Genomic DNA, 23,830 nt, shown 5'->3' with positions numbered 1-23,830 from the left:
AGTTTTTCTTTTTCTTTTTTGTTTAAACACACAAGGGCTCCAATTGACAATCACTCAGGCTCTGATACAAATTTAATTTCATGTTAATTCCAACTAATTGGGGCTAAATACAAGCTTGGTCAGTAGACTCATTAACAGTTCATCTAAATTAAGAAGAAATAGATGAAAAGCAAGGGATTCAAAAATGCAAACTATAGCATCACAAAGTTGCTTAGCGCAAGAAATGCAGCATCTATTTTCGATAAAAATATCAATTGTATCTCATTAGATACAACATGCCCATGGAAGTGTGGGGATGGAGGAGGAAGGGGCTCGGCCGAGAGGAAAGCAGTGCTAACACTTCTTGAACAAAGTTCCGTGGAAATCGGTATGGCTGTAGCTTGAACACTGCAGTGTGGAACATCTACCAGGAAACAGGAGCAGCGGCTAGGGTAGTTTTGCAGCAGCCCAAGGCTGCTTGCAGAGACGAGTTACTGATAAGCTCTCTTCTGTAGTCTTTCACACACACACACACACACACACACACACACACACACACACACACACACCCCTTATATTCCATTTCCGTTGGAGCAGAAGAATCCTGCCTGGCTGCCTGCTAAAAAGCAAGCAGCCACCAGGTGTCGCTGACATTCTATGGTGAGAGGGGCTGTGCAGGCATTGGGTGGATAATGCACCAATTGCAGCACAGACGCTTTTGCAATTACCTCCCCCCCTCTTCTATATACATTTCTCTGCATCTCTATAAATCACTGTGGTCACCTAACTAGACAGATCCATAGGTAACTGGATGGGGACTGAACAAATGCATTCTCCCTGTTCAGACACATGAGGTTATTCCCTTTAATGTGTACACATGTCTAAACATACAGCTGCTTAGCAGGTGACACTTTGTGCTCTGTTTTCTTCTAGAGTATCAGTGGATGGCCACTTTTTGTTTGTTGCCCCGGCTCCTTTTGCTGGTCCCTGGGTTTCCTTCCCATAGTCTCATTACTCAATTTACAAATTCACCACTTTGGACTCATTCCAAGTTGCTGGTGGCCTACAAGGGGCATTTTGTGGTGCCGGGTCCCTTTGGGATGTTTCAAAAACCCTTGCTTGCTCTTCCTTTTGTCCACTCCAGATCTTTCCATGTATCAAGCATGGTTCTTAGAAGCTGTACCTCAAAGGCATTGCTCTAAGGAGCCAACCTTCTGTGAGGACAGCGCATTAAACATGCTAACTGTGTAAATGAAGAGAATGGAAGTCCTGGGATACACATGTAATGCAATGATGGAGGCAGGCAATCACAGGAAGCTGGCCTTAGCAGGGACATTGGGGATGGAGCTGGAATATTGTGAGCCATAGTACTGGAGATATCCCAATGCTGAAGAAGGCAAGGGCAGGCTCACGGGTTGCTACCTGGCTGCTTTCCCTTCCTTGCCAGGGTTCATATGGGCAGTCTCTTTCCTCCTTACCTTCCTTTTTGAACTTGGGCATCTTGTCATCCAAACCCAACATCTCAGACTCCTGACAAGTGCTGGAGCCTGAAGCTTGTCTAGCCCAACCTTCTGCCTAGGGCTTGATTTCCTTCTACCCATTTCATAGTGCGCCATTCTAGTGGAGCTTGCCCCAGTGGGCAAAGAGCCCTGTCAGGAGTATGAGAATACAGAGCGGATTGATTAGCTCTCTCTCTCTCTTCCTCCCCCTGGCTACTTTAATAGCAGTGTCTTTTTCAACTGATGATTCTAGCCAATTCATATACTCGTTTTTTTAAGTATCCTATGAAAGGTTCATTTTGACTGATCATTACAAATGTACTCTAAGGAGCATTACTGAGTGCTCACATCCCTATGCCCTGCTTATCAGAGCCTTATCTTTGCAATTCTCCCAACCAAGCATTGAATCCTCTTACTACTGTTATGAAGGCTTGGAAACCAGAGCTTTTAGGTGGAAATCCAGGATCTTCCCAGTCATAAAGTGAGAGCTTGGGACAGACCCACCTAACAATGTCTTCCCTACTGACTTCAAGCTGGTGCTCATTCCTGGACGTATCCCATGGCCCTCTGCTATTCTCTCACACTCCTCTCTTGTGTTTGGTTCTTTATCATGTCAGTAGATTTGAGCTCAGCCCCAGAGCAAAGCGATGTTCACTAAAGTGTGTAAGATCTGTTTTCCTCATTTGGCCCGATTTTACTTTCTTAAATTTTACATTTGCCTTAATCAGTGTTTCTCTTGCTATAACGAAACACCATGAGCAAAGAGCAATTTGGAGAAGAAAGGGTTTATTTGGCTTACGCTTCCCCATCACTGTCCATCACCAAAGGAACTCAGGACAGGAACACAAGCAGGGCAGGATCCTGGAGACAGGAGCTGGTGCAGAGGCCATGGAGGGGAGCTGCTTATACTTACTTCCCCTGGCTTGCTCAGCTGCTTTCTTATAGAACCCGGGACTGTAACTAGAGTTTTCCTGCCTGGCTCACAGTCAGGACAAATCTCTCTTTATTTTTTTATTTTTATTTAAAGATTTATTTATTCTGTATACAGCATGTATGACTGCAGGTCAGAAGAGGACACCAGAGCTCATTACAGGTCGTTATGAGCCACCATGTGGTTGCTGGGAATTGAACTCAGGACCTCTATAAGAGTAGTCAGTGCTCTTAACCTCTGAGCCATCTCTCCAGCCTGACAAATCTCTCTTACCCCCCAGGCCCATAGACGCTCAGACCCAACCAAATAAACACACAGAAACTTATATTGCTTACAAACTGTATGGCCGTGGCAGGCTTCTTGCTATCTAGTTCTTATATCTTAAGTTAACCCATTTCTGTTAGTCTATAAGTTGCCATGTGGCCACCTTACATCTCGCTTGTCATGGCGGGGGCTGGCAGTATCTGTCTTCCCCAGCCTTCACTTCCCAGAATTCTCTTCTCTGCTTGTCCCGCCTATACTTTTGCCTGGCTACTGGCCAATCAGCGTTTTATTTATACAGAGTGATATCCACAACATGGGACCACCAGTCCAAGGATGGCATCACCCACCATAGGCTTGGCCCTTCTTCATTGATCACTAGTTGAGAAAATGTCTTACAGTTGGATCTCATGGAAGCATTTCCTCAACTGAGGCCCCTTCCTCTCTGATAACTCTAGCTTATGTCATATTGACACATCAAACCAGCCAGTAAAGCATCAAACCTGAAACTGGCAGAGTCACTGTTCTTGTAGTTCCACCATGGCTGTACTGCTGTCAGTATGTCCTTGCTGCTCACAGAAAGACTGAGCAGGGCTCCTCCCACTCTGTTCACATTTTAATGTTTTATCTTCATCTCAGAGTATAAACTTTTTAGCTGGGCAACAGCAGAACCACATTCTCAGCCCCCCCCCCCCCCCACCTCTTGACCTATGTCTCCTGCCATGCAAGCTCTTGCTGAAAAAGGTGAGTGCCTCTAGTGAGGATCATCACTAACATCCATGTGGCTGAGTTTATATGCCCAGAGCAGGAAAATACCTCCCAAGTCCCCGGTCTTCCTGCAGATTGCCAAGTTAAACATGGATGTGTAGGAACCACACCAGAAACACAATCGTCTTTGTGTCTGAGAGTCTAAGGTATGGGCCTGAGTAAAGCCTGAGTTGCCTGCTTCATGCTGAATGAAAACAGGGCATGTTTCTAAGTGAGCAATGGTGACTTGTTAGCTTTATATTCCTCACCTGTGCTACTTGATTCAGACATCTTTCCAAGAAGAGAAAACAGGCATAATAGTATTTTCAAAAGATAAACAGCAAAAAGAAAACCACACAAAGGAGTGTCTACCAACCTACTGGCAAGCACTTGCTCCTGCCTAGGTGGTATCTCGGAGCTCTTGGAGGGATCTTCTTTATTTAGGAAGTGAGGTGGCCAAATTTTCAAGACAAACAGTTTTACCCCTGAACAAAAGCCTTAGAGCTGGCACCATTGAGTAACCCACTGCAGAGTGGTGGGCACAGAGGCTCTCAGCAAGCATGGGAGGACTGGCATGGGACCAGCTTGGGTTCCTGTCCACCCAGAGCTCGGAGAAGCTCCTTTGGATGGAGGGTGTGTTTGGATGAGCCCCATTTCCCTGCAAAGTCCCAGCCTGGAGCCAATTTACAGACCTGAGCAAATGCAGCACTGAAAGCCAGGTTAGTGCCCAACACTCCATCCTCAGGGATCCCTGGGAAGTGCCGGAGCACACCGGGAAACAGGTGTAAGGAAATGTGTCTGCTCCACTACCATATGCATAAAAGCCTTTTGCCTAGGTACATGTGAAGATGGTATTATTCTAAATGTCCCTGTCAGGGTAGTGTTGGTTGTTGTTTCTATGAGAATAATATTAACAATCAGATTTCATTTAAGGTGGGTTTGTTTCCTTGACATGGCAAGCCTCATCTAAATCATTCGGGACCTTAAGAGAAAAGCACTGAGTCCCCTGAACAAGAGGGAGTGCAGCAGCACCTCCTCCTTGTGTGTGTGTTGTGTGCACATATGTGCATTCCTGTGTGTACAGAGGTCAGAGGGTAGTAGTGGCACCATTTTCTACCTTCTACATTGAGGCAGCCTCTCTCTTGGAACCCATAGCTTGCTGACTCAGCTAGTCTGCCTACCTCGTTTGCTTCAGGGATTTCTTGTCTCTAGCTCCCCAGTCCTGGGGCTATAGGTAGGGTACCATGGCTATGTTTTTCACAGATGCTGGAGATCCAAACTCCATTCTTCATGTTTGTTCAGTAAAGTGTTTAATCTGGCTAGCCACCTCTTGAGCTCCTAAATGCAGGTTTTGCTTAGTTTGTAGATGAAGGACCATCTCTGTGTCTCTCTCTTATTTTTAGCATCTGGGAATCCCTGACTGATAGACTGTACTGTCTCTTAATGACTTTGCAGCACTTGGAAGCACCCAGTGAGCCCTCTTTGACTGCAAGGCTTCTGGTTGGATGCTATCTCTAATCATTAGGGTTTCCACAATTGGTGTCAGCTCGAGTATTTCACAGCAGTCACACCCATGGTAGCTATAAACATGCAATAGGGGGTCCAGTTGCTTGTGTTTTATTTTCTGTGCAATTTTGTTACATGTCAGTAACTGAAAGATGAGCCTCCGTGAGGAGGCACCTGAGTCCTTGAATGTGTCATGGAATACCAATGGAGTGGAAACAGATACAGTCCATCTTCAGTGCCCCCTTCAGAGTTTATATGCTTTTATTTTTTAAGGGAACTATGAAAGCTTAGAAATCCTCTTTTAAATCTAGAAGTAAGGGAGGCAAAAATTGATTTAAAAATACTAGTTCCCTACACACTAACAGTGAAGAGTGAGAGATCCAGCAAACAGAAAGCAAAGAGGAGTGAAACAGCATCAGTGGACAAGCCCCAAGTGCTGTGGAACAGGCAACCTCAGGGGCACGGCATCGATGGTGGGTGCTCCACAGAGCTCTACCGAGGAGGGCTGAAAGGTTCCACCCCAGTGCTACCAGGGCTCAAGCAAAGGGAAGCTGCACAGACAGAGAATGAGTTGCACTTTCAAAACCACTTCCATTCAAAATGCTGAAAACAAAACAGAGTTAGGCTCCACCACAGTCTGGCTCCAGGTTATCCCCCAAAGGCTCACACTGTAAATGTTTGGTCCCTTCAGGAGATGGCCCTAGTTGGAGGAAGTTAGTTCCTAAGGACTGCAACCTTCATACCCTTAAAGGGACATTGGGAGCCTGAGCCTTGCTTTCTTTCTCTTTGTTTCCTGGCCACTCTGAGGTGAGCAGCTTGGCTCCCCTGTGTGCATCCCACCAAGATGGGCTCTCAACAGGATTTATAGACTATGCAGCAAGACTTCTGTAAGCATGAAGCAAAACAAACCTTTCTTCCTTATGGGTGTTTGCCTGGGGCATTTTTGTCATGATGATGAAAGCTAACAGAAGAACTGGTCTATGAGTGAATCTTCAGCACACAGAGTTTCTAGGTGTTTGCTTTTTCGTGGGAAAGTGGGGTCTTGGGGGGCAGGGGGGCTGATGCACATGCTGTGCTGGTCTTGCTTCTGTCTGGTGCAAGTGTTTGTTTTCTTGGGCACGTGGGGTTGGGGGGGGTGGTAGAAGGGGTGGGAGCACATATTGTGCTGGTCTTGCTTCTGTCTGATCCACAATGCTTCACAACAGCTTCTCTCCAGTGTCCTCACTGGAGCTTTGTCTGGAAAGTGTGATGAAGAAATTCTTCATCTCCTGCTGACATTTCCTGAGAGTGAGAAATCATGGTTTGCTACAAGGGAACTCTGCAGCCTGCCTGGATCTCAAGTATTCTCTCTGCTCGTGGTGATGGGCCAGAACCTGAACCTGAGGAACTTCATTTACAAAGTAAGGACCAAACCCTGAGAGGGCATCGCAGGGAGGCTGCTCCTATGACGATGCTGACCACACATGGACTGTTGTCTGTATCCTCAGACCTCAAACCCAGGGGTGCTTGGTGCCTTATATGAAAGGGTGTGGGGTATAGAACATATGTATAATCGTCCATCTTAGTTAGGTCTCTATTGCTGTGATCAATGCCATGACCAGAAGCAACTTAAGAGGAAAGGGTTGATTTCACCTTACACTTTTATGGCACAATCCATGGTTGAAGGAACTCAAGGCAGGAACTGAATCAGAAGCCATGGAGGAGTGCTGCTCATTGGCTTGCTCCCTGTGTCTTGTTCAGCCTGCTTTACTTAGAGTACCCAGGACTACTTGCCCGAAAGTAGCACTGCCCACAGTAAGGTGAGCCCTTCCACATCAATCACTACTTAAGAAAAATGGTCCCAAACTTGCCTGCATGCCAGTCTGATGGAGGCATTGTTTTTCAATTTTGGTTCCTCTTCCCAGATATGTCTAGGTTTGTGCCAAGTTGACAAAAAACCAACTAGCACATTGTCTATACACTTTAACTTCTCTACATCATGTGTAATACTCAAGAGCTGATAAATGCTATATAAATACCTGTTATACTGCATTCCCTTTGGAATACTGACAAGAAAAATAATGGTACATATACATTATAGATATATAAATTTTTTTTGGCCTTCAGGTTGTTTAAATCTATGCATGGCCCATGGCCCCTATATTAGCTACAGTATGGGATCAACAATGAGGGATTCTGTGGCAGCCTCAGTCACCTGGGAAGAGGGTCACTCTGAGGATGGCATTTCAGTTAGATCTTATCAAATAAATGGAAGTCTAGAAGACCTTGTAGTGTGTCCATGGGGTCAGAGCCATTGAAGCATTGGGTACAACATGGTAGCGAGGAGGAAGAAATGACATGAAGCCCACTAGTCAAATTTTTCTCCTTAAGAGACAGCATTCTTAGTATCTGAGGAAGCAGGGTTGAGCCTAGTTCATTCATAGCTGCCAAGGCAGATGTGCCTACCATGTTGTAACCCTCACCTTCTTTGTTGCCTAGATCTGTGGTGTCTGCCCTGTCTGTCTAGATGCATCCAGTTCTACCAGGGCAGCTGTGGGAAGTTGTAGAGGGGTGGGCAATGCAGCATACCAACCCTTTAACTGCTCTACAGCAGCGCTCTACAAAGCAGGGAAAGAATGTGAAGGTAACATCCCCAGAGAAGATGTATGTGTGTACATGTGGGAAGCTGGTGGCCATCTCAGCCCCACCCACCCAGCACCAGTTCCCAGTCTTGCTTCCTAGTCTCAACCACCCTTTCTGGAAGGTCTTCCTCATCTCCACACATGAACTTTCACTAAAATCCTCAGCACCCACTCTCCGTGCCCTTGCTCACGTGCCTCTTGGAGTTCTGTTTTCTCTTGAGGATGTGTCACACAGGCCATCAGAAAGGTCCCAATCAGCAGCAGGGCAAGGTGGCTGCTGGTGTTCCATGTTCAGTAGAACAGTCTTGGGCCAGAAAAGAGTAGATTTGCTTTTCCTGTCATTTGTGGTCTTCTTCCCTTCTGTCACTCCAGGAAACCTCTGACAGATGTTCATTTACCTCCCAACACTCGCATTCTTATAATCATGTCCAAGAAAAAATGCTAATTTTTATGTGTACTTTAAAGTCTCAAGGCATGCCTCCATATTTTACCGATTCGCTGTCTTGGTGTAATTGACACTTCCAGATGACATGTCAAGGAACTTAGCTCTCTATTTGCTCATCAAAGACCCCTCATCTAATGTTCCCTACCATATTATCAATTAACCCATTGTAGTGCCTGTTCCCACATGCCCACATAGACCTCTCAATGCTTCTTAGAGCCAAGTAAGTGCTTGGACAAGGACCCTCTTACCTGCCAGGATTTCTTTGGAGAATGAGATATTAAATTGGATCCTATCTTTGCAGACACAGCATATGTGACACTACCATTAATAACAACAAGCTCCCTTTATCAGGCCCTTCCATATACACAATGGTATGAGAGGTCACTCGTATGTAACATTGCTTGGAGATGGGAGGGTGTTCCATAATGCACATGTGCATGTATTGTCACTGAGAGTCAAGCTACTTCAGTTCACAGGTACCTTCTGTCTCACTTGCTGACAGTAAACCCCAGAAGCCTTTGGTAAAGCAGGCTTGGCTATGTCAATCTCACCCATGCTGGCCGGAATCTCAGTTACTTCATACAAGAAGTCAGTGGCCTCAAGGGGTCACCTCTAAGTGACAGCTCTAAGTAGAAAGGGGAGTGGGGAATCTCCAAAAGACTCACCCTGTCTCCCATTCCTCAGTCTCGTCTTTGGCGGTGTGCTGAATAGGTCATCACAGGCAGAGCACATCGGGAAGTGTGAAATTGTGATCTCTTGGCCTCAAAGAAGCTGTAGAGCAGCAGGACTCCAGAGAACAAAATTAAGAAGCAGTGACCATTGGGCTCCTTGACCCAGTCCGGGAACTCAAAATTCAAGGTGTAGATGACCCTCAGAGGGAGGAGAATCCCTCTGATGTTTCCCACCTGTGGACAGAGGGGCTGCCTCCTAAATTATTATGGTCAACCAAAAAGTACTCAGTTGTATAACTAGTATTGCAGGTGCTGTTCTAGCTCCATTTCACACATGAATGATCAAGACAGAAAAGAATCCCAATTTTGGAGTTTACATTGTAGGGGATATGCAAACAAGGAGCAAGGTGGGCAGTGTGTCAGGTGGCCTGAGAAAAAGTAGGTTTCCGAGGACACTTTTCCTGGTCTAATTGGCAGCCCTGAACTTCTCTCACTGGTAGACTCCAGGAAGCCTTTCATCTCTCCAGGCTTCCATTTGCTCATGCACCACCCCAGGGTGCTAGGAGCACTGTGATGGATGGAGTGTGCCCATGAGTCACATAAAAACACTGTTTCATTTTGAGCCTCCTTTCAAACTTCCACCTTAGTCATTTAGAAGACATGAAGAAATATTTTGAAAGTGATTCAGATTCTAACCATTTGTTGCTGGTTTATATTTTAACAATACTGCTATAATTTAATGTGCTCTGCAAAACACAGTTACATCGACTCCAACATAGAATTTTTATGGAGTATAAAAAAAGTAAGGCTTTGAAGTTCCAGAGAGAAGAAAATCAAGACACAAAGTTGTCACTGCTCAAGAGACACTTGTGAGAGTGGAAATGGTATTGATTATTCCATTTTTTTTTTCTTTTGCTGCCCTGTAAGACTCTGATACCCTCTGAAGCAAATGGCTTGCTCTACTCCCTGTTGGATGTCATTTCCAGCCTCAGCTCCATCCTTGCCAGAGCCCAGCATGCCCTTGAACACCTCTCTGAATTTCTTCACACATTTAAAATCACCGCCTTGCTAGACATGCCAGACTTCCAACAGGTGTGTTTGATCCTCACATGATGGAAAATGTTGTAGTTTGTTTTCTTTGTGTTTGTTTCTTTTTCCTTTTTTTCCTCTTCCAGCTTGTAATTTTATAGGATCACAGCGTATATGGACAAGGACACTTCTTAACGGCTCTACAGCTAATAGCACGATAGCAGGGCCTGGCATTACCCTAAAATTGAGAAGTGCTATTGATCTACATGACCACCAATGAGGAGGCTGAGCTGCTTCAGGCTTTGTCTATGAAGTAAAAATCTTCTAAGTCAATTATTAGCATAGATGAGATTTCAAGGGCCTGTTTAACTTAATTCTGAGAGCAAATTGCTTTCAAGAACCTTAGAACATTTATTTACATATAAATAATTGGCTTACAAATTACAGATCATTTTCTCCTAATGCAAACACAGACTTGAATTAGGTTAGTGGTTTGATATTAATTTTTGCTTGAATTCCTTCTGCCTGGGATAAAATCAACCAGGGTAAGGAGAGTTGGCGATACAGGAGGGGCCAGATAATGATGTACCCAGAAACCTTGCCAACAGTATGGCTAATTTGGGCAGCAGTCAAGAATCAGTATTAACTTAGCAGTGTGAATACATGCTAAGACTGTAAGTTTATTTGAAATCATGATATTATTTGATGGATTAATTTATTAATGGACAAACAAGGAAGTGTGTGAATGTGAGAGCTTATGACTGTGTGTGAATATGTGTGTGCGAATCTGAGTATATATGTGAATGTCTGAGTATAAGTGTAAATGTATATGAGTGTGTATGAATCTGAGTATGAGAGAATGCATACATGCATGAATGTGTGTGAATGTGAGTGTGTTTGAGTGTTTGTGATTGTGAGTGTGCATGAATGAACGTGTTTGTGTGAATGTGAGTATTTTAGTATATGTAAATGTATGAATTTAAGTGTGAATGTGTGAGTATACAAATGTGTGAGTGTGAGCATGTATTTGTGTGAATGTGAGTGTTTGAGTGTGTGTAAATGTATGTGAATGTGTTTGTGAATGTATGAATGAATGTAAGTGTGAATGTGTGAGTATATGAATGTGTTTGAGTGTGTATGAATGTGAGTGTCTGAATGTGTATGAAAGTGTGTGTGTGTGTGTGTGTGTGTGTGTGTATGTGTGTGATTTTTTTCTTCTACAAAATACATTTACCAGAAAAAAAAAAAAATCACTGTAGTGATTTCAGTGGTTTCTTGAGAACAGACCAGATTTAAGCAGAGTTGATTCTTCCACTTGTATATTCTCTCAAAGACAGAACTATGCTTCCAGAAGTCTGTTTAAAATCACTTATAATTGCTTTTTTTATGCTCAGGTGTCACAGAAAGACCAAGCCAGAAGTTCATCTTTTGCCTCTTTCCAGTCTGTGATGAAGCTTCTCTGTAAGGACCAGCAGTCTTTCCTCAGCAGCTCTAACATGTTCGTTAATTTACCCAGAGTTAATGAACTCTTGGAGGACGAGAAAGAGAAGTTCAACATTCCTCATGACTCAAGTAAGACACATGTGCTTATGTAGGCTGGCTTGGATGGTAATAACTGCACCTGCTTGGTAAAAGTGTTCTTCCTGGGCTGACCTCTGGGGCACATGCTGGCACTGAGGTTTCTCCTTCATTTTCATCGGTCACTAAGTGCTAGCATAATAGTTCCCTGTAGACTTTCCCAGGGCCCATGGTCACAAGCTAATCCTCTCTCCTGTATCTCCAAGAAACTGAGTCTAAAATATCTGACCCACCGGAAACCCTGGTCTCTTTGGTATCCTAGGGTAAGCATTGTTGATGACAGCATTAGGGACCATTTGGCAGTAAGCCAGTGTATTCCATAGCTGATGAATAATTTGTATAGCTGTCAAATGTTTGGGCAATTTCATAGTGAAGACATATATTAGGGTTATTTAATTTTAATAACTTTGTTTCTTCTTTCTCTAATATTCCTTTCTCGTTTTTCATTTAGGAATCTTAACCGATTATCTCTCTTTCATCCATATACCCTCCAATTCATCCATCCATCCATCCATCCATCCATCCATCCATCCATCCATGCACCCACTCATCCATAATCTCATCCATTCATATCCCCAGTCAGTTGATTAACACTGAGGACCAATCTTTGTTGATCCTTTTCTGCATTTTTTTTTTCTAAATGGTTGTCACAGAAACCATTAGACAGCACCACCAGCTTTATTTTCTAGAGGTCATGTCAGAAGCTCAGAGATTACTAAATTACTTACCTAGGTTTACTCAGCTCACAATCACAGATGTTTCTTGAGATCAAGTTTCTTATATTATGCATACCACAATTATTTCTAAGATAAGAACTATTCCCATCTCAATTAAGCTTATAATTTAAAGAGCAAGTTGTTAAACAAAGAATAGCCTCTCTAGTCAGTGCTTCAAGGATTAGCATATAGGTATATGGTTAACTTATATTTTAGAGGGGTAATTTTTTTTTATCAATTTTATTATATTTGTGATAAAAGGATTTTTTTTTCTGTTCATGAGATTTTGGAAAATGATCAAAACAGTACTCCTCGTACCCATGTGAATCATGGCATAAGGACAAGATACCATTTCCCTGTCAAGGCTCACTTTTTGGGTACAAGAACTGGTTATACTGATATAATTATAATTATTTATAAATGTTATACTTAATTACCAATCATTACAGTGATGATTTAGACAACTTACATAGACTTGTTATTGAAATCAATTAGCTTTACAATAAGAGTCACCACCAGGAATTGTTGGAGTCAATGTCATATGATTTAATGTATTAAGAGTATTGTGATAGTTTTGTATGGAATATCAGAGAATCCAGGAGCAACTTGTCAAGGTGACTACATTTAAAAAAGTTCTTTCTATTCTTAGAATTGTGATTATTGAAGTAAGATTTTTTTCCTGATTAAAACCATGTTAAAAAATAATCCCCAATTTCATTGTAAAGTGTCTGTGCCATCTCTATGACAGACAACATCTGGAAGGTGGTATCTTGATATTCTAGGGGACAGGGACTGCTAAGTCAGGGACATGAAAATATTGCCGGCATACTCCTGTTCAGAGTTATGTCATGAAAATATATATGAGTCATTTCATCGTGAATTAAAACATAGGTAGATGTGTATGTCAGTCACAACATTAGGTGGATATTTTGTTTCAACCTAGATCACCTAATACTTGCCTCCCTCCTTTATTGTTGCAGCACCATTCTGTCTGAAGCTTTATCAGGAAATTCTACAGTCTCCAAATGGTGCACTGGTATGGTCTTTCCTAAAACCTGTATTACATGGAAAAATACTGTATACACCAAACTCTCCAGCGATCAATGAGGTCATTCAAAAGGTAAGATTCTTATAGGCCATACAACACACTGTATCAGGAAGGAATCTTCACACATATAGTGGATTTTTATATTCATTGGGTTGCATACCATTTTTTTTTTATGTTGAATCCAGTTTATTTTGTCCCAACATTACCTTGTCACTCTTGCTGCTAACTGTGGAGTTGCTGAGCGCTTTGCTTAGAGGATGCTCTGGAGGCCGGGAGGGTTACTTAGAATCATGAATGCAGTGAACTCACTTTAATATCAAAATTCGAGGACAATTACAAATAGGACAGTTTCAGGTCAGGTAAGGGGGCACAGTTACAGAACAAAATATTGGTAATAGATTTAATCCATCTTACTTGATGCATCTGATACTCAAGAAGGAGTTCAGAGGTGCACATACAAACTGACCTTCTAAATTATTTTGGTGGTGATGTCTTTCAAATGGACCTTGAGGTTTTATGTGACCCTGTGGAGAATAAGGTGAGATGAAAAGGCCAGAAGAATCCCTGAGAAGGAGTTCCCATATTGTGTAGTTTTGCTCACTTACCTTTTAATGTATTGTTTAGCTTCTCTCGTATCTAGATACTAGAAGTCCTCCTATGAATATTTGCATTCAAAATTGTGTTCTCCTGGGGACTTTATCTTGTTTCTTTTTAGACTGTGGTGCTGTATTTTCCTGGGGGGGGGTCTTTTCTTGTCTCCAGGTGGGTTGTCAGCCTGCAGGCCCCTTGAAAGGTCACTTTTCCAAGGACACAGGAATAATTTGATCTTATTCTCCAATACAGAAAACCCTGCTCCATGAATGAAAAATTCCAAGCTTCAAATACTAGTAGTAACTTAAAAGTGATGTGTGGTCATAGGATCAGTGTGTTATTTTTGGTTCAGTGCACTTTCAAGAGAACTAGGTTTGTCACAGCAAGTCACCCAGGCACCTGGCACCTGGCACTTAGCCTTGTGACTGTCCAGCCCTCAGTATGCCCTCTGTTGTATTTATAAACTTACGTTTTTTTAACTTTTAAATATCCTTTGGGAGGGATGTTTGCCTAAAGCCTATGTTGCTTCAAAGGAATGCTAGCTATCTAGAGGCTTGATCATGTCCTCTGGGAGCTGTCTTGTCTGTCTGAAGCTCTGTTCTATGCTGTCATTCCAGTATCACACTTGAAAGAGATGCTCACACCAGCACTAGTGCCAAGCCAATGCCAGGTGACATCCTTTGTGTATGAAACTTACTAAGCTCTCCTTGAGTAGTTTAGAAATTTCAGAGAAAATGTCTTTATCTCAGTTCTATTAAAAAGAGGCTATAAATTTTTACAGTGCTATATGTTAATATCATTCTTAACATATTTATATCATATTATGTACATACTGTGTTGTGTTTTTCAATGATGGCATCCTCTTCAGAAGTGTGGAAGAGAAAGCAAACTGCTGAGGAAATGAATGTGAAATGCAGCCAGTGATGCAGAGACCGAGACCCCTGGACATAGGGTTAGGGAGGAGACACACCTGACATCAATGTTCTGAGAATAAGGGTTTCAGAAGAACCAGACAAGATCTCAGTGGTTCTTACTTGGCCCCTGGTTGGGTTTTAGAGGTAGTAATAAAAGGGGATGTCTGATCTGCTTGTTTACATGACTGCAGACTTTACTCTGTCTTGTTCAGTCCAGTTAATGTCACTGGAGACCATGTACTGTCTTATGTTTGCACTCATAAAGCTGGCTTAATGCCATTGTCCCCTGGATGAATTATTCTTGCAGTCAACCATGGGCATTTAGTTTTATGAAAACTGGTTCTGGTATTTAAACACACAGATGCATGTCTCACACAGAAGAGAGATACTTACTGCAATGCCATCTATGCTGCTGGAATGATCCGAGCTGTAAATGGAAGCCATTCTTCCCATCACTGTATTTCAGCCAGTGATGGATCGTGCAATTGGTGGTGGTCTTCTATGGTTATAATGGAGCTGAAAAATTCCTACTGCCCTTTGGCGACATAGCTGTCATCAAGTCATTGCACAATGCATTACTTATGTGATTGTGATGATGCTGGTGCATTGTATAAAATAGAGCACAGAGAATTATATACAGTGTACTATACTTGATATTGATGAACAATTATTTTAGAGTGTCTTCTACTTGTGAAAATGCTTTACTGTAAAGCATGTTCTGGCTGCAGCAGTTCCCACACATCTTATGCTAGCTATGTCTTTTGATTGATCTGTATCATTTAGGTTTGTATCAGTACATTCTAAGCTATGTGCACATGGTGCCTGATGATGACAGTGTTCAGAGTAGATCCTGGTCACTGATGAACACCTGTGGGGTACTACTTAGTCATAGTTATTTATTATTTCTTATTAGGCAAGAACATAGCAAAATATCATTTTTATAAGAAACATATTAATGCAAATGGGTAATTTTCTGTTGTTCAATTTATAAGTCTGAGGTTGACACTAAGAATCATAATGTCTTAACCAGGAAATATGTGCCTATTAGGAAAGTTTTAAGCACTCGTTTGCCCAATTATGTGTGGCTCTTTTTTAAGAGGCCTCTTTCCCTCCATCTGAAAAATGAGACCTAGATGCCCAGCACATGTATCACTCAAATCCTTTGACCAAGTCAGGACAGGGCACAGTCACATTCCCCCATGTCTTCGGCAGAACTGTCAGGGTACAAAGGGGGAAAGTGGGAACCTGTGCAGAATTAGTAGATTGTACTGAAATATGATGGTTTTTGTTTCAAGGCCAGCTGGAGGAGGAAGTGGCGGTGCTGCTCAGACTGCTTTCTTAATTAAAATGTTTCCCTAGAATTGAGCCAAGTGTTCTCTTCTCTTTGGTCACAAAAGACCTCCTGGGCCAGAGAACCAAAAATGTCTTTTTCATTCTGACAGTCATTTACTCCAAGGTCACAGAAGCAGATAGTAGATCTGCCTATTTCTGTGGGCCTGCTGGTCTGTGACTGAGCAGATTTCTGCAGACCAAGGACAGCTTGTAGCAGAGAACAAGGGGGCTGATGGGTGATGGCCCATTTCCAGCTCTCCTTGCAGCCCAGGAACTTTCTATATTAGGATCTGTGCTGGGAACATGAGCCAAAGAGTGAAAACCATATGGATCCCTGACTACTGGACCCATCTGGTGACTGTGGTCACTTTATGACTACAGTGCAGAACCCTACCTTATAAAAGACTTCAAAGGATCAGTGTCCTGCATCAACCTCCTTCATCTGATTCCTGTGGCTTTGCACCCCTGTCACCTTCTAAAATGATTAAAGTGAGTTAAAAACTTTATTGTCTAGGTATACTTTAGTTGTCTTGACATAGTGAATTTTGTTACCTTTTCTTCTCAGTTATTACCATTTTCTGAGCACAGTGTCAATTTTGTTATTATCCAGGGTAGTAGAAAGAGATGAAGAAGGTACAAAAGCAGGCTAAGTTTAATATGGATTATTACTACTATAAAATCATATATAAAGAGGGGATTGATCAGTGAGAGAAAGAGAACACTGGAGAATGCAGTAATGGCAAACACTCGGAGAAGCACCCATCCTTAGGGCTGAACAGAACACACCTTTGTGGAAGTAGCTCCTCTTATTCGACTTGAGTTCCAAACTGCATTGGAGGGAACACAGCTGGATGGCAGAAAAATCCAGTGAGGTGTCTGAGCATCTGCACTCTGGAATAACAGAAGTATGCAAGTTTAACACTGTGCCAATGGCCAAAGAAGAAAGATTACAGTGTCCATCCTCATCACTGAGAACAGGGCAATAGAGTAAATTGAGAGTCATGCCTAAGGTATGACACTTTGCGCAGCCTTGGTGCAGGGGGTAGGGGCTTGGACCTGCATCAATTGAATGTACCAGGCTCTGCTGAGGTACCATGGGAGGCCTTGACTTGGAGGAGGTGGGAATAGGGGGAGGGTTGGAGGGGAGGCAGGGGGTGGGAAGAGGGAGGAGCAGAATCTGTGGTTGGTATGTAAAATGAATTGAAAATTTCTTAATAATAATAAAAAAAGATGCTAACTTGATGACTGGCACAGACAGTTATAAATTGTTTCTTTAGAGAAATGAGACTCTTGAGTTCCTGTAATGCTCATCAATTCTCAAGTATAATTTCTAATCAAGTACAAATTTGAACAGAAATGGAAGAAGAGATGAAGGAAAAACTATCTCTCCTTCCAAGAGCACTCACTGGCTGGGACCCTTGTCTGGGCCTCAGCTCTACAACTGGGATCAGCAGTTGTGATTTGCAGTTCCAAGATGAAGAAGCTGAGTTTTAGGGTTAACTTTGCAAAAGCTTCTCATCATGGAGTAGAGGCAGCACTCCAACTCAGCTCTGTTTGATTTCATGGTCAGTATCTTATCCAGTACTTATCTGCTGCATTTCAACATTTTCTCTTCATGAATTCACATGTGGATGCATTTCAGTTTCTGCTTTCAGTGTAACTGGTGATGGGGCAGAGAACAGTCTGAGAGATAGTCGATGAGGATGTGGCTTCCTGTGCACAGATTAGCTTCAAGCTTTGGAGTTGGGATATCAGTCTGTGATGGGGAGAAGCTGATCTTCCATCTCATCTTCCTACCAATCAAATGTGAATGAGAGAGAAAGGCAAATGGAGCATGTTATAGTTCTCGTACTTATGGAATTCTAGCATGAATCATTTTGTCTCAGATGTAAAATTACGGTTCATTGAGTACTTATTTTTTAAAAGATTTGAGCATGAGGATGGCCACTCCCAAATGCTTTCTTGCCTATGTCTCACAAAAACCAAGCAAAATTTGGCTCATTTTATTAATTCAAAATAGTAAAGGTTAGGGAAGTCTACATTTCCAAGAGTATTGGCCAATAAATGAAAATCTATGACTCAAAGTGAAGTTTAGGGTCTGCACTCCTAGGGTTCTTTCTATTGGCCATATCTTTGATGCTAGGCATCAAACAGTAAGGATCCTGTACATGCAATCTGCACTTCACCAGTTGGAGTATTGGTTAGTTATTTAAGGACATAGACTGCATTTTGTTTAGGTTTGTGTAGCATTAGATGTGACCTTCCACTTACCCTTAGAACCCTAGCTGTCTTTAGAAACTTAGCACTTGGAGGAAGAGGATGAATTACATAGGTTAAAGGTGAACAGAAGTCATTGCTGTTCTTAATGTTTAGTAGTTATGAAGCTTGGCAAATAAATGATGAGTAGACATGAAATGCTTGGCTTAGATCCTTGTGAAAGTTAGAATATGTCAGAGAGCAGATATTACTCAGGACTGGGGAGCTCCAGCAGGTGCTGAAGGGACTGTTCACATGTTCAGAACAGTTTTTGAAGGGAACTCATGAGATCCCTAGGCAGGTTGAGGTTGTCCCCCTGGGAACCCTGTGGAGGGAATGGAATTCATAGGAATCTGGTTTCTGCCTGTGGGCATCTCACCAGTGATTTGAGAGCAAGTCTTAAATAGTTCGGCCTGGAGCTGGGTTTCAGGTGTGTGAAAATGTTCAACATGGAGTCATTTATTGAAACTCAGCAGTGTTGCCCAGGGTAAAAGTAATTGCATTTTATCAATAGACTTGTTGGACATGAACCCCTGTAAAGCATCAGGTCTCAAAGGAAGCCTGAAGGTCTAAGGATGTGCTTCTTGTCTGTGAGACTAGAGAATACACAAGCCATTTGAGATGATTTGACAGTGCTCCGGCTATGGGATGTTCTGTATGTCAAATGTGTTGCTCTGATTGGTTAAAATAAATAAAGTGCTGATTGGCCAGTAGCCAGACAGGAAGGATAGGGTAGGTGGGACAAGGAGGAGGAGAATTGTGGGAATTGGAAGGCTGGGTGGGGAGACACTGACAGCCACCACCATGACAAGAAAGATGTAAGGTACTGGTAAGGCACAAGGTACGTGGCAAAGTATAGATTAATAGAAATGGGCTAAATATAAGAGTAAGAGCTAGACAATGGTAGGCCTGAGCTAATGGCCAAGCAGTTTAAATAATATAAGTGTCTGTGTGTTCATTTTATAAATGGGCTACTGGACTGCTGGGGCTTAGTGGGACCTGGAGAAAAGCTCTCCAACTACATGCTCCTTTGTAGATCTTTTGTTTGTTTGTTTGTTTTTTCGAGACAGGGTTTCTCTGTGGAGCTTTGGGCCTTTTTCCTGGAACTCACTTGGTAGCCCAGGCTGGACTTGAACTCACAGAGATCCCTCTGGCTCTGCCTCCCTAGTACTGGGATTAAAGGCGTGCACCGCCGCCACCGCCACCGCCACCACCCGGGTCCTTTGTAGATCTTAGATGTATGTGGATGTCCATCATTGTACCTTTAGATCCACCTCTACCAGTTAATGTTCATGGCTATGAAATGGGAGCATGAAACCAACTAACCAACAGCCATGTAACCCATTGTGATAGATGGATTTACTGTTCTGTCCACTATACAAATAAGCCACCTCCATCAGATAGAGGATTGGCTCAAGGTTTTTTTTTTTTTTTTTTTTAACCAGTTAGTAGCTGAACCAGGACTCAAACTCATGACCTTGGAATCAACAACCTTCTCAGAGTTATCTGGTCATCTGGTCCCCATTGAAGGAAAGCATGTCAAGTCATGCCCTCTGTCTGGGAAGGTCAAAGTCCAGGCCTGTTTTGTTGGTGGGACTATTGACTTTCCTCCTGTCAGGGACCCCACAAGCCTCACAGCCTGCAGGGAGTTGGTCCATGAGAGGGAAAGAATGAAACTTGGTTCAACACTGTTTTTGTAGGCACTGGGTCAAAACTTCCAGAGTTTGATCCTATGGTTTATTTTCCTTATACATTTAAGCACTGTAAAATGTTGGAAAAAGGTTTCCATGCTGTGTATATCACTCTGTATGCTGTGAATGTGTTGCTCTGATTTGGTTAATAAATATAATGCCGATTGGCTAGTAGTCAGGTGGGAAGTATAGTATAGGTGGGACAAGCAGAGAGGAGAATCTGGGAACAGGAAGGCTGAATCAGGAGACGCTGCCAGCTGCCGCCATAAGAAGCAAGATGTAAAGATACTGGTAAGCCATGAGCCATGTGGCAAGGTATAGATTTATAGAAATGGGTTAATTTAAGATGTAAGATCTAGCTAGCAAGAAGCCTGAGCCATTAGGCCATACCGTTTGTAATCAATATAAACATCTGTGTGTTTATTTGAGTTTGAGCAGCTTGGGCTGGAGAGATGGCTCAGCCGTTAAAGGCTAGACTCACAACCAAAAATATGAGTTTGAGCAGCTGCAGGCTCAGGCAGGACTGGAGAAAACTTCAGCTACATTTTCATGTGACAATTATCACAACAACACTTTAGGCATAGCTACCTAGAAACTACCTAGCAAAGCAGCACAGCATCTGTGACCTTTACAATAAGAATGAGTTCTATTGGCTGATAAACAGAGCTCAGGGCAAGGCCAAAGAAGGAAAGATCTGTAATAAGTATAGGGATAGATTCTATTGGCAGAGGACGCAAAGTACATGGGACCTCTTTCATAAGATGAGTTCTATTCACTGAGAGACTAAGTGCAGTATAAGAGCCTAAAAATGCCCAGGATACTGGGGGATTCAGGAAAGCTGGTTCTGTAGAATAGCAAAAAGATCACCAGGTTGTCAGGCAACATTCACTCCAGCCTTCTGGGTAACCAGGCATCAGTCATCTCCTTCTATTGAGGAAAATAGGCCTGTGTGATTGATAACTGTGGTTATTCCAATGCTTTCTTTAAGAAGATACTTCAAAATCTGTTCCATCATTTGTTTATGTGTCCACATGTCTATCTTTTCCTCCATCCATCTATGCATGCTGCCATCTGTCCAACATGGATAAGATATTGGCTTTTGCTAATATAGAGGGGGCTGAGTAGAATCTTGGGGATGCTCCTTTTTTGGCAGTGAAGGGAGAAAGAAACTTTCATTTACTGTGAATAAATCCAGTTTCATATTATTAAAATTCCTCTCTCCTTGGAATGGTGAGAGACGCTGACTGAGGAGGAGACATAAGTAGAAAAATATTAGATATAGCAAATAAAAATTTAAGCTCAGAGTTGACATATTATGCTGTGACCCAGTCACCTTATAATTTCCCGTCTATATTAAAAGAATGAATACAAGAAAAATAGACTGCAATGTCAACTCAATTGAAGCAGTAGACTTATTCATTCCCTTACATGCAATTCTCACCTGCCATTCCTTTTTTCTCTTCTCTCTCTCTCTCTCTCTCTCTCTCTCTCTCTCTCTCTCTCTTTCTCTGTGTGTGTCTCTGACTTTTGTTCTTTTTTTCAAATTAGTTCATCTCTGTTCAGTCTTCACCAACCCCCTTTCTTTTTTTCCTTCCTTTCATACTTCTTTCTCCAACTAGTTCACCTCCTCTCTCTCTCTCTCTCTCTCTCTCTCTCTCTCTCTCTCTCTTCCTCCCTCTCCTCTCTCTCTCTCCTCTTCCTCCTCTTTCCCTCTCTCCTTCTGTTATAGTCCTTCTTTGTTCATTAGGCAATTTCATTTGGGCTTCTGAATCTTTTAAAACATCAACCTTTGTCTTTGAGCTCACTGTGTGTTTACACGTACTGTCAGGAGTAACAGGAGAATCCCATGACCCTTTACTGAATTCCCCAGATCCTGACACTGCTGAGATTCACTATTTTACCAAGTTCCCCCAGTTTCCCTTCTACCTGTGTATGTTTCTACCTATGAGTATTTAGTTTGGGGAGTCATCACTGTGTAAGGTCATGCAGCAACCTCGGGTCAGAAACATAGTGAGCCCATCACTGCAAGGTCCTTGGTATTGTCCTTTTATACCTATCCATATCATGTCCAACCTACTCTCCTTCAAGCCCCTTGCCTGAAGACCCCTGATCTTTATTGTGTTTTGTTACTTCTAAATTGTTAAAGAGATACAATGATGTAGTATATAAGTGCTAGGGATTGACTTATTTTTATTTAGCACCATTCCCTAAAATTTTATGTGTAGTAATTCAGTCTTTTTATTACTAATATTCCCCAGTAACATGTGGGCCACAGCCTTCTGTTGGTGTTGTTCTTTGTTTCTTTTAAACACTGTTGATCATCTTAAGTGACAGCTAAGTTATTCCTTGTGTTTGGCCGTCACGTTTTTTTGTTCCTCTTTTCTTGCATTCCTGTAGCTTACTTAATCTTTTGTAGAATTTTCTAATTTTAAAACGTTGATTTTAGGGTTCTATTCTTGGAAAAGAATCTTTTTATCATATTTTTTGGGTGTACTCTTTGTACAGTGTTCTCAGTGGTGGTTATGTGAGTTATAACTCACATCCAGGCCACGCTACACTAGCGTTGATATTGTACCACTCTCAGTCCTGTTGGAAACTCATTTTTGCTTAGGAAATCCTACCCTCCAATATTTATTCTCTGTATTATGACTGTAAGTATGTGCATAGAATTTGGAACATGCTGTTATTTCACTTGGGTTAATGGATGCTACATCTTAGCACCTGTTTTTTTTCTTCTTTCTTTATTTTATTTTATTTATTTTTTTTTGAGACAAGGTTTCTCTGTGTAGTGTTGTTGCCTTTCCTGGATCTCATTCTGTAGACCAGGCTAACCTTGAACTCACAGAGATCTGCCTGCCTCTGCCTCCTGAGTGCTGGGATTAAAGGTGTGCACCACTACCAGCCGGTTAGCATGTGCTTTTTTATCCTTAGCAAACTGTCTTTTTATCCTCAGGGTCCCAGGGTCACTAGTAGCTGTGGCTTCCTGCCACTCTGCCTCACAAGAGAGGGTCAGCCTATATATTGACATCCTGGAGAAAGGTTGAAGTTTAGTTTCAAGTACAGTTGCTGTGGAACATACAGACTTTTTCTTCATTGTTAAGTTGAAAAAGATCATGTCCAGCCATCACAAGTATAGGGCCATACTGGAACATGGGCAACCTACCAGTGTCTAAAGAAGAATGACTATTTCTTCTCTAGATATCACCAACTGCCAATGCTTCCTAAGCCAGATGTGGGGCCCTATGAACCCCTCACTTATCTTTGATAGAGTTTTGGCTGACTCAATAATTTTTTTTTCCCAGAGCTGAGGACTGAACCCAGGGCCTTGTGCTTGCTAGGCAAGCGCTCTACCACTGAGCTAAATCCCCAATCCCGGCTGACTCAGGCTTACACAGACAACTGCTCTGCTAAGCTGCCTGCTGCTGCTCTGAGTTTGTGTGTGCAGCAGCTCTGTTCTGTCCAGTAGACAGCACTTCAGAGCACCCCTTCCCCTTCATCTCTTATATCCTCCACTCTCTCTCCCATGATATTTCCTGTGCCTTGGGGGAGGGGAGGGAATTGATATCGTTCCATTTAGGGATGAGAACTCAGAGACATTCTCAGCACTTTTACCAAATATGACTTTATAATAACTGCTCTAAGGAACTTTGCTGACCAAGGCTGTGAGTACCACAAATCTCTGTGTATAAACACAAACATTTAGAAGTCAATTTCATAGCATGGACATTTAACAAAATAACAGTAGTGCCTATCACCTTCATGTCCATAGGCTTTAGAACAGATTTACTGTACCAGACATTAACTCCCTCCTGTGGAGTGGGCCTCAAATCTGATCAGAAATCATTTAGTTAACTCCATAATAGCAATGCCAGTATTACAGCAGTGGGCGTATTTTGCCTGGCAGGTTGGGATTACAACATGCATATGGGGATATTGATATATTTGATCCCCCATCAGCCTGTACAGCAACTTTTGACATAGAAACCTAACAGCAGGGTTGATGCTTCTTGTTAGA

At 42.4% G+C, this 23,830-nt stretch overlaps 1 protein-coding gene across 1 annotated transcript in view; it reads left to right on the top strand.

Moving 5' to 3' along the window:
- Abca13 (ATP binding cassette subfamily A member 13) overlaps positions 1–23,830 on the top strand; it is a 428,395-nt gene that overhangs the window by 115,776 nt on the left and 288,789 nt on the right. The window contains exons 25-28 of the mRNA XM_036201460.1: positions 6,129–6,323; positions 9,588–9,752; positions 11,084–11,261; positions 12,964–13,103. Of these exons, the coding sequence (XP_036057353.1) occupies positions 6,129–6,323; positions 9,588–9,752; positions 11,084–11,261; positions 12,964–13,103 (678 nt within the window). The remainder of the gene's footprint in view (positions 1–6,128; positions 6,324–9,587; positions 9,753–11,083; positions 11,262–12,963; positions 13,104–23,830) is intronic.

The sequence above is a fragment of the Onychomys torridus genome, chromosome 10, assembly GCF_903995425.1.
Source record: "Onychomys torridus chromosome 10, mOncTor1.1, whole genome shotgun sequence".
Lineage (NCBI taxonomy): Eukaryota > Metazoa > Chordata > Mammalia > Rodentia > Cricetidae > Onychomys > Onychomys torridus.
Note: the sequence above shows the minus strand (reverse complement) of the source record. Positions and strands in the feature narration are given on the sequence as shown.